Here is a 14,110-nt window from a genome sequence, read left to right on the forward strand (position 1 = left end):
ACTGATCCAGCTGCGGTATCTAAACACCTGGTTGAACAACCAGTTTTAGCTACTGAAAATGGCAGGGCTGCCTCACTTGGTCTTTTGCAAGTGATAGAATGGACAAGCTCAAATTAAAAAAATAACTTAATAGTAAGTTAATAGTAACTTAATGACTTAATAGTAACGACCATGCAGGTGATAACCAAGGGTGGTTATCTTTGGCTGGAGGGAAGTGTTGCTTCCTGCCATCTAACCAGCATAGCTGTGAGTGCAATTTGACATGGCGTTGGAGCAGAGTGCACAATAAACTACCGAAGTTGATCTCTAAAGTTGGCAAGAGAAGGTGATCTGAATGTGCTGGGTTTGGATGGAGGAAAAAGCATCCTGCTTGGGGCTTGGATTCTGCTGTGAATCACCTTGTTGCTTTTTTCTGTCATGTCTCTGGCAGGTCTATAACCTGACTCAGGAGTTCTTCCAACGAGGTAAACCAGTCAATGCTGAGAGCCAGAATAGTGTTGGCGTCTTTACACGGGACGTAGTGCGCAAACGTGTCAAGGCTGATCCGGATGACACAGAGGCCATCAAGAGGCTGAAACTAGCCATGATCCAGCAGTACCTTAAGGTGTGTGTACACATCATCGTTTTTTTGTTTTAACTAAGAGCAGATAAATCTTGAACCTCAGACACCTGGCTAAGCCTTGCCCATCACTGGGGAATTGCTTTATGTTGTCTCTTACAGATGGGACAGTTTGTGTTCATATTGACAACTTTTCCTCACAAGGCATATCCAAAGACAGTGGGCTACAAGAAATAATGCCTTTACTCTTTTTGTTTGTTTGTTTGTTTGTTTTTCTTCTTACCTTAAACTTCTAGCTTTCTGATTAGAAGGCGCTTTCCTAGGCCCTGTTAAATTTTCCGGTGTGATATAATGCTTGCTTACCATCTGAAGCTACTCTATTGTTTGGTTCTTTTAGAAATGTCTTGTCTTGTGCCTTACATGAGGAACCCCATGATCTTGCCTGAGTATCTTTTACCCTTCTGCCTCTATCCATATTTCAGAGACCAGAAGTGTAACTTTGATAGTAGTAATTTGCTGAAGAAATCCCTAGAAAACATTTTGAAGGTAAAGCAATAAAATCAAAGGTAGATTGTATAAACCCATGTCCTAATCATCTTTCCTCACGGCTTCCCTAGTTCTTTTTATCTCCTTGATGCCTTGGCCTAAATGAAATCTCTGTGGGATGAGGACTTAATGCTGCATCAAGCACTCCACAAGTAAAGTGTAACAGTCATTCCTATTTCAATTAAAGGCTTATGAATGAGGCAGGGGAGGCAAGCAGCACTCTGATGTGGGTAAGTGTATGGTATTCACTATTTACAGGTGGGAGGCTGAAACAAAGAGAAATAAATAGAGACTCAGAGTCTCACAGGAGATCTGTGATAAACCTGAGATTTGAACCCAGGCGCCCTGAGCACTGTTCTGACATCTCAGAGTCCTAACCCAAGAACTTGTATCACAGGGTATCTCCACATCTGCCACATAAAGACCAGTTATTTATTGTGTTATCCATGTAACATCACCCATGCAGACAATGTTAGTCATTTGATACAGCTCTGGTTTTCCTGGTAGTTACTTCTGTGGTTCCTACAGGTTGCCGCAGTCAGAGACTTTTCTGCAAGTCTTGCAAATCCCTTCTCATGTGTAAATACCTGAGAACAACAAAGCTGCTGATACTTAAAACTATCAGATCAGAGTGGTTGCTGAGAGAGAGGGGATTAACTGATGTCTCAGGCAAAGTATAGCTTTCGTAGTTGCCTGTTTTTCTCTGGCATTTTTCTTTCAAGGTTGAAAGAATCAAATAGCCATTGCTGTTTGTTGTCTTCATAATGTGGAGTGTCCTGTTGGAGCATCCAGGCAGGATGAGCAGCCTGTTGTGTGACCCAGGGTGCAGGGTTTGTGTTGTGGGCCAGCAGAACTGACCCTGGATAAGTGTTAGATAGTGCTCACTCAGCCATCAGATGGGGTGGAACCACAGCAGACTCGGAGGATAGGTCGTCTTCAAGTCCGAGCTGCTGCCGACCTGGCCCAGTGTGCCTGATCAGTCTTCACTGGAGTCATTGGGCAATGACCAGGAAGGGGCAACTACCTGCTTTTCAATAGAGTCACAGAAGCAGCCTGTGAGCTACTTAGTACAGCTTTGACTTGCTTGTTTGACACCTTAGCACAGCACAGAGATTCCTGCCCTGTACCAGGATGTTCCACGAAGAGAGAGTCTAGGCTTGCCAGGCTTCCAAACATGGTCAATAAAGTGTGGAAAGGCTGGGAAATTGGACAAAGAGTGATGCAAGGAATTCCCTTTGCCTGAAATGCTTAAAGAATTACAGTGTGTGAATCATTGTGACTCCAGTGATTTGAAGATTTTAAGATCACTGTGTCCCATGCCTCAGTATTATCGTTAGAAACTTACCGCAAGACAGGCTAAACATCCTGCCTTTGTTCCAGGGATTGTTGGAAGCTGTGGCTCTGCCTAATACTCCTGCAAATATTAACCAACAGGTCCCGAATCTAAACCTTTGATAATCACATCAAGTGAATCAAACGCAAGTTTCTCACATCTTGGCATTTCCCTTTTCTGTCTCCTTCAGTTCCTTCTGTGTTGGGTCCTCTCATCTCCTGCAGATTGTTAGCTTGCTGATTGCTGACTGTTTGAAAGCATGTTGAAGGCTGAAGGCAGCAGAAATAGCTGCCAAAAGTTTTTCATGGCTCCTCACAGGAACATTTATTAACATTGGAAAGAGCATCTGATTAACATAACTCCAGCTTCTGTTGTAGGAGCATCAAGCAGCCAGTCCCTGGCCAGTGAATTGGGTTTTAAATGATAGAAAACAGTCAGAACTGTAACTCAGAATCATGCAGAAGCAAAGACATCATCTCTGAACTCTGGATGATGCTAGCAAAGCTGATGCAGCTTGTTACCATGACAAAATGGTTTCTCTGGTTGAAAGGAAGGCTGGGGATTGATCTTGTCAGATCCTATTGCCAAACATTTATTTCCTAGCAAAAATAGTGTGGATTAAGAGTGGGATTCAGGACTCCCAGCTTATGCAGCTCCTCTGTGCCCTTGCAATGTTGTGCTGTGGTAAAATGAGTTGCTCTGTGGCAATGTTGCTTTTGTGTTGCTTTTCCTTAGGTAGAGAGTTGTGAGAGCAGCTCCCACAGCATGGATGAAGTCTCACTCAGTGAATTTGGGGAATGGACCGAAATCCCTGGGGCTCATCACATCATTCCTTGTGGTTTCATTAAAATCGTGGAGATTCTGGCCCGCTCCATTCCCGAGTCTGTCATTCAGCTCCGCAAGCCAGTCAAGTGCATCCACTGGAACCAGTCAGTCAGCAAGGAGATTGAGAGGGTGGCTGACCACAACAGTGACCTCCCTGAGGGGGACAAGGGCTCTGATGTCTTCATAGAGTGTGAGGACTGTGAGTTCATCCCAGCTGACCATGTCATTGTGACTGTGTCCCTGGGAGTCTTGAAGAAACGCCACGAGAGCCTGTTTCATCCCCGCTTACCCGAGGAGAAGGTGATGGCCATTGAGAAACTAGGAATTAATACGACTGACAAGATTTTCCTGGAGTTTGAAGAGCCTTTCTGGAGCTCTGAATGCAACAGCATCCAGTTTGTGTGGGAAGATGAGGCAGAGAGTGAGAGCTTGACTTATCCCGAGGAGCTGTGGTACAAGAAGATCTGCAGCTTTGACGTACTCTACCCACCAGAGAGGTACGGCCATGTCCTCAGTGGCTGGATCTGTGGAGAAGAGGCTTTGATCATGGAGAAGTGTGATGATGAAACTGTGGCAGAAACCTGCACTGAAATGCTACGTAAATTTACAGGTCAGCTATGGTTTTGTTCCTTTGGTGAGCGGAGAAGAGAGGGAGAGTGGGGCTGGGGTGTTGAATAACTTCTAGGAAGGAAATGCACTAAAGTGATTTTTAGTTCTTTGGTGGTTTATGTCCCTTTGAATGGGCTGTGTGTGTGCTTCCAGCATACCTCCTTCTTGGGTGTGCCTGAAAGCTATTTATACAGAGGGGCTGATAACCAGCTCAGGAAGTGGTGGGCAGATTGAGGATTCCACATCCTCTGTGTTATTTAATGACAAATAACTCTTCAGCATTTGGAACTGTTGGACTCGGTACTCCTGAGGGCTGATCTCAGCTGTGGAAAGCAACATAGCTCTTTTAGAGCCAGTGGAGTTGAACCTGTTTAGATCTGCTGAGATGTGTGGTTCAGTCACATCCCTGACTTCCATTCAACATGAGGCTATATGGAAATCTCATTGGCTTAAATTTTGAGGAATCTATTGATCTTGAGAGTTCCTGTTTTATGGGTACCTCACTTAAACCTTCCTGGACTTCACAGATTTCATGTTTACTGAGCACACATCACATTAAAGGCAGCAGTTGGAGCAAGACAGATCTTAGGTGTATTATACTGAGAAAATCCAAGATGAAATCACTAAAAGTAGTAATACTTGAACATGCTGCGCCTTTGTCTGCAGTCACTTCTCTAGAGGTTGCACACCTTCTCAAGAAATGGACTTTTTGTGTTTGCTGAGGTCTTTGAGATCCTCTGATGGAAAGCACTGTACAAGCACAAGTGTAAGGTAGTAGCACTAAAAGAAATAGGGGTTGACTCATTGGCAGTCTTGAAATAAGGATTTTGAATTTATGCATAATTATAAGCAATTATTATAGCAGCATCCTCCAAGATTAGATGTATTTTATGCTATTCTAGAGATGGGTCCTGTGATTAATCTATTTGTGTCTGTCTGCTAGCCAAATCTCAACACCCAGTGGGTTTCTAGCCTTACTTCTTGTCCATGGACCTCCAATTAACTGAAGAAATTTGTCTTCACAAGTGTAGCTTTCCCCTGTGCTTAAAGATCATTTGTGACCAACAACATGGAGATCTAGACAAAAGGTCCTGGAAGCCGAGGACTGCCTGCATAACTGGGTGCTGCCAAAAAAGGTTTTACATTTTGCTGCTCTCTTCAGAAATGGTAGGGTAGACAGTGGATTCAGAAACCCTAAAGCAGAGATCAAAACTGAATCCTTGTTTCAGCCTGGTCAGTGTTGCATTTATGTTGAATGATGAACCTGTGGCTCCTCTGCAGCCTGCAGAGAAGAAGGATGAATCAATGAATGCTCAACTCTGGGCAGCTTCTGCCTCCTGCGCTGCTTGTTTTCAGTGGTGTTGGGTATCCCTACGTTATGTCAATGTCAGTACATACGCGCCTTCTTTCCTCCTGACCTCAGCAGGCCAACTGCTGCTCTACTCAGGCATAGCAGGAGGCTCTTCTCTTAAGGCCAAGTTGTTCCAGTGCTGACGTCTCCCAGAGTGTACAAACAACGTTGTTTGTTGCAGCTCTCCTTGTTCAAGACCTCTTTTTTTTAAAACCACCTCGATTCGTCAGTGGGAATTTGGCTCTTGGGGTCTGTCTTAGTTTGGCAGGTGGGAGTATACTCTCCTTCTTCCTTTTTGTGCTCCTTCACTGTTATTATTTGCATGTGTTGGGTGTTCCTCTCTTCCTCTCAGGATTGAAATATGTTGGCACTGGGTCATTGGCATGTGCTGCAGTTGCTGTTCCAGCTGATACTGCACCTGGTCACTGTCCATCAGACTCTTCAGTGGTGTGATCTCTATCTCAGCCTTCTGCTAATCCTGGGTTATCTAACCCTGGAGAAGTTTGGACTGAATTTACCAGGGCCTTGCCCTGCAATGAGTGTTTTGTGCGTAAGCTGAGAGAGTGGCCTCTCAGCTGCTTGAAACTGCAAGAAGAAAACCCGTTTCTGGAGCACCTATATCGTGGTTTAGGCTGGGCGCAGTGGCACGTGCCTGTAGTCCCAGCTACTCGGGAGGCTGAGCCCACCGGATCGCTTGAGCCCAGGAGTTCTGGGCTGCAGTGTGCTATGCCGAGTGGGCATCCGTGCTAAGGCTGGCATCAATACGGTGAGCCCCGAGGAGCCGGGGGCCACCAGGTTGGCTAAGAAGCAAAGTTACTGAACAAAATTGGTTCTGTTTTACCTCAAACCAGGACAACCCATTACACACCATGACCTGTTCCGCTTTCTGCCCCAAAAACTTGTTAGTTTATAGAAAACCTTTCCAGAGATCTTCCAGGATGGCCTTGCTAAGGTAGCTGGGTTTATCCTGTTACCTTTGCTCCCGTTTCCCCTAGCAGGTTCACAGAAGAAGCAATATGACAAGGCTAATATGGGCCAGGTGCCAGGCAGGCTGAAATAACAGAAATGTGCTCAGCTCTTCATGCATCTACAGTCTTCTCCACTAATCTGTTTCACTGGGTGTGTGAGAGTGGGTTAGACCAGCTAGGGGTTGGTTGGCGAGAGACAAAGCAGCCTTCTGTCTGTGATTGAAGTGTAGACATTTCTGAAAATGACTGGACTCTTCTGGTCCAATATGCACCACCAAACCCAGCTTTTAAAGTGTTTCCCACCACCCAGCTTCATGTAAGTCAGCCAACTGTGTTGGGAAACTACTCCTCGGATCCTAAGCTCAGTGGAAAGAAAGACTCTTCGATAACACAGTTCAGATCTTCCACACCTCACTTGGTGCTCTGTGACATCTTTCTTCAGAAGCTTTTCTCTACTGATTATAGAGTGAGCCTTATATTAAGTAATGAAAAGTAGGTAGTATGACCCTTTTCATGTTCACTTTGCCTTTTGTAGCTTTCATGTTCTGGGTATGAAATCTCATACATTCTTATTTCTCATTCTTCTATTAAAGAATTAATGCGTTACCAGGTGGGTTCCCATCTTCAGCTGTGTTTTCCAAGTCTGTTGCTCTTGGAGGCCTTTGCTTTAGTTTCAAAGGGTGTTAGACCAGTCCTATGTTAAATCTGTTCTTTTAGATTTACACTGAGAATTTCTGTCTGAGAAGCAGCCTTAAATTTCACATGCAGGTTAGCGTTGCAGATTATCTGGCTTTGCTGTGAAAAGCTCTGAGGATTGTTCTAACCTAAGAACCATTGACAATTACTGCTTTTCACAACTGGATGGCTGAAAAGCAGTGTCCTCTAAATCTGATTAAGTGGGATGCCTTTGAACAAGACTTGCTCTGGTTTCTTTGTTGGCTAAGCTCCGAGTGTTAAAAGCCAGAAGGCAGTAATTGCAGGCCTGCTCCCTTCTGAAGGGCTCGCTGAGTTGTCAAGCTGCAGCTGGAGATGCCCTGAGTTGTACTCCTCGTCCTCTAGCTTTTTCTCTAGAGGGGAACAGATCTCTTTTTGGTTCTGCGTCATATCTACCAGCCCCATGTGGATGCCTGGGATACCCTAATATCTCTCTGGTGGCTGTATAAACAAATCTGTGGGTACTAGCATAGATCTCTGTTGGCTGTGATGGGATCTTAGATACTCTGCTTTCAGGTAGGCAACTACATTTGGGAGTTAGATCTGTGAGTTGATTTTATGATAATCCTCTTTCTCATAATCAGCCCCATAACCAATAAATCTATGTAGCCACACCTCCCCATAACTGAATAAAGACGGGATTGTTTGAGGCACAGGCAGTTATCTTCCATAGCTTCACAAGTAGAAATCTGTGGCATAAAGATATGTGCCCGATATGTACCCTCCTATTTTAGTGAAGGCTAAGATCCATTTTTTAGCTGTTATATCTATCTCTGGACAGTGGAAATTTAAAAGTTTCCACATCTGTATTAATTGTTGCTTTTATCTGTAGGCAAAGGCACATGTTTACCCATCTATTTAAAAACAGATTGAGAAAATCCAATTAAATATGTTCCTTGAATGAGTGTGGCCCTCCCAGTCTTTGTAGTTTCTGTCTTGCAAACAACAGTTCAGGATCAGAGCTTGTGTTACGTGTTCCCATCTGACCTTCAACCAAGCTCCTCCTCTCTCTGCAGCAGAAATGAAGGTCTCCTGATTTTATCTTAGAAACAGCTCCTCACATTAAAAGGTACATAAATGCAGAAGCGCAGGGGCACCATAATTGCACAGTGGACACTCGGATCATGTTCACACGGTCTGATGTGCTGGAGAACTTTAAAGGAGCTCATGAGAGCTGGTACATCTGCACCATGCAGCAAGGTACTAGGGAAGGAGACTGGCTTCACTCCTGGGAGCTGTACAGCTGCGTTTTAATGTGCCCAGGCTCCTTAGCCCTGCTCCACGCTGGCAGCTGGCTCAGGCACCTCTGTGTGAAGTTCTGCCATCTGCCCAATGCCACATGCTTCGTGTTGCTGTGCTGCAGTTTCCCTTGTGATGAAGTTGCTACGTGAAGAATAATTCCTCGGTGGGAAGGCTGCTGTTTACCTGCTTGTATACACAGTACAAAGTCATCCATGGGAAATGTTAGAGAGGGACAAAGCTGTTGCTTTTACCAGTTTGAACGATTGCTCTATTAAATATTGCTGGATCTATACAATTGTTGATTCAGCTGATAAATCCACAAACATTTTCATTAACAAATTTCAGTTTTTTACCAGATCTGTGGACTTGTCTGCAGGCTGACAAGCCGTCATCTCATTGCATGTGACACTGAGTTCATAATTTTAATCATCTTTTTATCACCATCTTACTTGTTGACTCCTGTATTGAAAATCTTCTCGGTACCTTGACAGTGGAACATGAGAACATGCACAAGCTATGGAAGAGGCACCACCAGCCCACCTCAGAGACTCCTTTTATTTGAAAATACATTGTGTGATTATTTTTGTGTACTGCAATGTGATGGATGACTGCTTTGTCCTTGTTTGGTGGTGTGTTGTCTAACGGCTTCATAGTGTGGTGTGTGCTCCTACAGCCCTTAAAAATAAAATGTGATAACTTATTTCCTTGACACATCTGAGAGCTCCCTGTTCTCAGACTCCCTTGGGCTTTTCACTTCCATCCCAGGCATTCCTGCTTTGAAGATTCTTTTTTAGAGGTTTTGTTATGCTAAGTTGTTACTCCTGAAACAACATTTAGTTGTAGGATGTATTTTGTTTGTAGGGTATATTTATTTACTAGTCTGTCCCATATTTTGTTGTGGGTGTTAGTGGTTAGAAAGTGTTCACAGTGTACTCCGGCAAGCCATCCAGGTGCCTTTGCTCTGTTTCAGCCTTGTATTTCATAGTTCTGGTTGACACACAATACTCCTAAAAGTGGTAGCTGAACCAGGGAATAAACTTGCTGCTGATTTTAAGGAGTTGAAGGCATGAGTAAATAACTGTTTTGTAGAACCAAATAATGTAGTGCCTAAGTAGTCCTTACAGTTGGATGTCTCCCTTTCTAAGCCGTGATGAAGAAAGTCGAGGGATTTGGATCGTCTTCATACAAATGGGTCTGTTGGGTTTTAGGTTTATTTTGGGGCCAACTGGGTAGCAGTTGGAGTGAGTAATACAGGTTTTAAGAACTTTCTGACAGGTTTTCGTAAGCCCCCGCGTAATGAGGATTTGCCTTCTAACATCCTTATCTCCATTCCTCTTTGGAGGCACACCTCTCTCGCAAGACTACCTAAACATCCAATTTAGACTGGACACCCAATTAAATACCTAAAATTAGGTGAGATCAATCATATACTTGATGACCACCAGGCTCCCCATGGCAAATGAGACCAGGAGGTGCTCTGTATTTTCAACCAGACTGTGTCCAGGGTGGCCCGAAGCTCCCCGGTCTTTTAGGAACATAAACATTTTATCGCTTTCCGAAAATGGTAGATTGCAGCTGAGATTAAAAGGGATGCTGTTTCTGTTATATAGGTACTTAGAACTCAGTAATAGAAAAGAAATCTGATTTAGGGCCTCTTCCCTGTAGCCTGCAGGCTCTGCTAGGATGTATTTTCAATAAATCAGACTGAATACATGCCACCCTGCACTTTGCACAGGCATTGCCGTGTTTTCTCTTGAACACAGTCTTACTTTTTGTTATCTTCTGCTTTCCGTCCAGGGAATCCAAACATTCCGAAACCTCGCCGGATCCTGCGGTCCTCCTGGGGCAGCAATCCCAACTTCCGTGGATCCTACTCTTACACCCAAGTTGGGTCTAGTGGGGCTGATGTAGAGAAACTTGCTAAACCACTGCCTTATGCTGATAGCTCCAAAACTACTGTAAGTATGGCCCAAATTGGTTCTCTGGCAATAAGGCTAACATGATGCTGGGTAATGGGTTTTCTGGGAGGGAGGTTCAAAGAAACAATATCTGGTTGGGCCTCCAGTAGCGTGCTTTCCATTTTTTTTTTTTTTTTTTTTTTTTAATACACACTCCTCTGGACAAATGATGTATGTAGGATTTTACCTCTTTAACATTTGGAATGCCAAAATCTCAGGGATGCCCACACCTCTCTGAAATTATCAAGAGCTGCTCATCCATGTGGCCTTTGGAATTGTCATCTCTGCGTTTAATGATGATTACCCATATTGGCCAGTTCAAAATTCCTTAGGAAAGTACGGTTTATTCTGTTTTAAAGCATAGTCTGAATGTGTAGCATTAAATATATGACCCTGCTAATGTCTGGGTCTGAATGTGTCTGAGGTGCATATTAGGAAATCTTTCTATGTTGGCAGTAGAGGGTGAGGGAGGCCCAGTCCTTGGCTGGGGGACTCATACATTGGCAGGGGACAATGAATTTGCTCCTCAGACACTTCCTTTGCTTTCTGAATATAGCAAGGAGAGCAAGAGCATGTATGGAGATAGTTACCACAGCTCAGCTGATGAGCAGTAACGTATTAAGCCAAACTCACCCGATCATTCAGGGTTATGTGTCCAAATCCAAAGACAACGGGTGATGAGTATGCAGCCTCCAAGCAGCTGTCCAGTCCATTTCCTCCACCCAGAGCCTGAATCCAACCATGTAATTTTATTCAGCACAGAAATCTATTAAAAAAGATAGCAGGAGCTTTAGGAATCTTTCTCTGTAGTTCTCAGGGAAGAGAGGTACCTGAAATTCCTGCCTCAGAACTGAGTTGGCAGCAATTTTAGCAAGCACCTAACTATTGGTGTGAGAAATAAGGCACTGTGTCGCGCCCTGTGGGTTTTTAGACATAACTATTTTTCCTTCTGAAATTGCTGTCCAGAAAAAAAAAAAATCCTAAAAGGTTAAAGTATAATTTAGGGGAGCAAAGGGAGAAGTCAGAGAAGTACGGTGCTCTGTGACTTGTGCGGATTTGTTTTAGGTTGTCTGGGCTAGTATTTGGCTCTGAGATGGTGCCTCAGCCCTGCAAACAGCTCTGTGCAGGCATATAGCAACGAAGATGAGCTTGACACTGACAGACATGTGCTGTGCCTGTCCCCGTGGTGCACCACATTGGGATTTCAAGAACCAGCACTCTGTGAACACTGGTGTCAGCTCATGGGGAGGTGGGAGGGCGCAGAAAGTTTTGTCTCATTTTAGCCTCACCTCTGCTTTCCAGTAAGCGCTGCTGAGTTTTTCTGCTTTTCTTATCCTCTCCAGCCGATGCAGGTGATGTTTTCAGGGGAGGCCACTCACAGGAAGTATTATTCTACTACCCACGGTGCTGTGCTTTCTGGGCAGAGAGAGGCCGCTCACCTCATTGAGATGTACCAGGACCTCCTACAGTGCCGGAGCTAAAAGGCCCCATGTTTGTGAACACCACCAACTCCCAAACCCTTGTACAGGTGTGTGGAGGGGTTCTTTTTTAATTTCAGTTCACAGTAGAACAGCCTTTATCTTTTTCTATTAAAAAAATAAGTCCTAACTGTTTAAAAAGTTAGTCACCAGTAGCTTCATTTCTGTGTGCTGTATTGTTAACAGGGAAGGGTGCTCCTTTGTCTGGTAAACTGTTTCTTTGTCATTTTAATTCTAACTTCACTTTTGGTGCCTATCATATTTTTTTTTTTCTTTCTGTATTGTAAGTGCCTTCTATACTAAAATAAATGTTGTAATAAAAAGACTGGGTGCTTTGGTACTTCCTGGACACTTCACTCAGTAATTTGCAACTCTTTTATTCAGTGTTTTAAAAATAGGGTTTTTCTCCCTTCCTACAAAATTTGGAGTAGGAGGATCCTGAGGTAGATCTGGATACTCAATGTACCAGTTGATCTTAACTCTTCGTTCAAAGAATTGTGCCTCAGAGACACAGTCATCGCCTCGTACAGATTAGCACAGAAATCACTCTGTACATATTTAACTCCGTGTGTCACCTGTCTATCAGCTTGTGCGGGCCTTTGTGCTTCAGGAAACCTGCCTATAATTTTGTGGGGGGATTTGTCTTCTCTCTGGGTTCACTTATCCAGTCTGTGGGAAGTTATCAAAGGAGTTGCAGCGCTGCAAAGCGGAGAGACAAACAGCCTTGATGAAAGCAGCGTTGGAGACTGTCCACATTTGGTCTGGAACAGTGTCTTGGTTTTGAGGGGAGTGCCCCATTCATTCCCACTTTTCAAAAATTGATTTGTTTCACAAAATGGTTTTGAGGTGTCCGAGTTAGGCTTCTCTCTAAGGAAACTAAACCAGAAGCATTTCTCCAGGAGCTCCCCAGGTACGGTGCAATCTGTAAAGAGAACATCAAAGTCTAATCTATCACTTGTCATTCAAAAATTCTTGAACCACAGTGTGGAAGGAGCATTCACACCTGTGCACCAGACTGAAGTGCAAAGTAAAACCCCCAAACTACCTTGGTAATGCAACTGCAGCTGGAGTATAGTCTACAGCTGTAATTGGGGTGACTAATCCAAGTGGAAAACACCATGCAAATGTTTGTGGGAGTGTGGGCAAGAAGGAGAATGATGAGAAGCAGCATTCTTATACTACCTCTGTGATGAAACTATGTTTTGTTGGGCAGCAATACTGAAAACAGGTGAGTTTTTCACTCCCTATCCCCAGAAAAGAAGCTATTTGGTGAGGTAGACATGCTGGAGGGGAGGGATGCCATCCAGAGGGACCTGGACAGGCTGGAGAGGTGGGCCCAAGCCAACCTCATGAAGTTCAATAAGGCCAAGTGCAAAGTCCTACATCTGGGTCGGGGAAATCCCAAGCACAAATACAGGCTCGGTGGGGAATGGCTGGAGAGCAGCCCTGAGGAGAAGGACCTGGGTGTGCTGATTGACGAGAAGCTCAACGTGAGCCAGCAATGTGCAATAGCAGCCCAGGCCAACCGTATCCTGGGCTGCATCAGAAGAAGTGTGGCCAGCAGGTCAAAGGAGGTGATTCTGCCCCTCTACTCCACTCTTGTGAGACCCCACCTGGAGTATGCATCCAGCTCTGGAGTCCCCAACATAAGAAGGACATGGACCTGCTGGAGCGCATCCAGAGGAGGGCCAAGAGGATGATCCGAGGGCTGGAGCACCTCTTCTGTGAGGAGAGGCTGAGAGAGTTGGGGCTGTTCAGCCTGGAGAAGAGAGGGCTCCAGGGAGATCTTATTGCGACCTTCCAGTACCTAAAGGGGGCCTACAGGAGAACTGGGGAAGGACTTTTTACTAAGACGTGTAGTGACAGGATGAGGGGGGATGGCTTTAAACTGGAAGAGGGCAGGTTCAGATTAGACAGTAGGAAGAAGTTTTTCACTTTGTGGGTGGTAAGGCACTGGAACAGGTTGCCCAGAGAGGTTGTTGAGGCCCCATCCCTGGAGGTGTTTAAGGCCAGGCTGGACGTGGCCTTGGGCAACCTGGTCTAGTGGGAGGTGTCCCTGTCTATGGCAGGGGGGTTGGAACTTGATGATCTTCAAGGTCCCTTCTAAGCTAAACCATTCTATGATTCTATAACATTGATGTTGAAGAATTTTCTCAGGGAGGTCAAGGCTGTTCCCACTCATAAGGAATTTTGAAGGAATGTAAAAGTTTGGCTCAGTCATGTTACATTTGGATTAAAAATACATTTTTCCATGGAGCCTACATGTAGTACCTGACACAGGCTTCAATTAGAACTTCTTAAATGCAATTATCCCAGATTTGTGCTTGGTCCAAAGACAAGCTGGGTAGCCCTCTGAAGAGTTGAGACCTTAGGATACAGCTTGGAAAGCTTAATTTTCCCTGTAGGGATGCTGCATCTCACACTTCAGTGATTTTTATTTGTCCAAGAGGAAGTGACACCCCAGAGCCTCTGATATAAGGTGAGTGTCCCCGTGTCCCTCCCTTGATGTTCAAATTGGGGCCAGTTG

At 44.6% G+C, this 14,110-nt stretch overlaps 1 protein-coding gene across 1 annotated transcript in view; it reads left to right on the plus strand.

Annotated features, from left to right (window-relative positions):
* Window positions 1-12,160, plus strand: part of SMOX (spermine oxidase) — a 59,017-nt gene extending 46,857 nt beyond the window's left edge. Inside the window, exons 4-7 of the mRNA XM_082482235.1 lie at window positions 431-604; window positions 3,174-3,873; window positions 9,945-10,105; window positions 11,449-12,160. Of these exons, the coding sequence (XP_082338361.1) occupies window positions 431-604; window positions 3,174-3,873; window positions 9,945-10,105; window positions 11,449-11,586 (1,173 nt within the window). The 3' untranslated portion in view covers window positions 11,587-12,160. The remainder of the gene's footprint in view (window positions 1-430; window positions 605-3,173; window positions 3,874-9,944; window positions 10,106-11,448) is intronic.
* Window positions 12,161-14,110: the final 1,950 nt, after the last annotated feature.

This window comes from Vanellus vanellus (genome assembly GCF_965231255.1).
Source record: "Vanellus vanellus genome assembly, chromosome: 4".
NCBI classification, from domain to species: Eukaryota; Metazoa; Chordata; class Aves; order Charadriiformes; family Charadriidae; genus Vanellus; species Vanellus vanellus.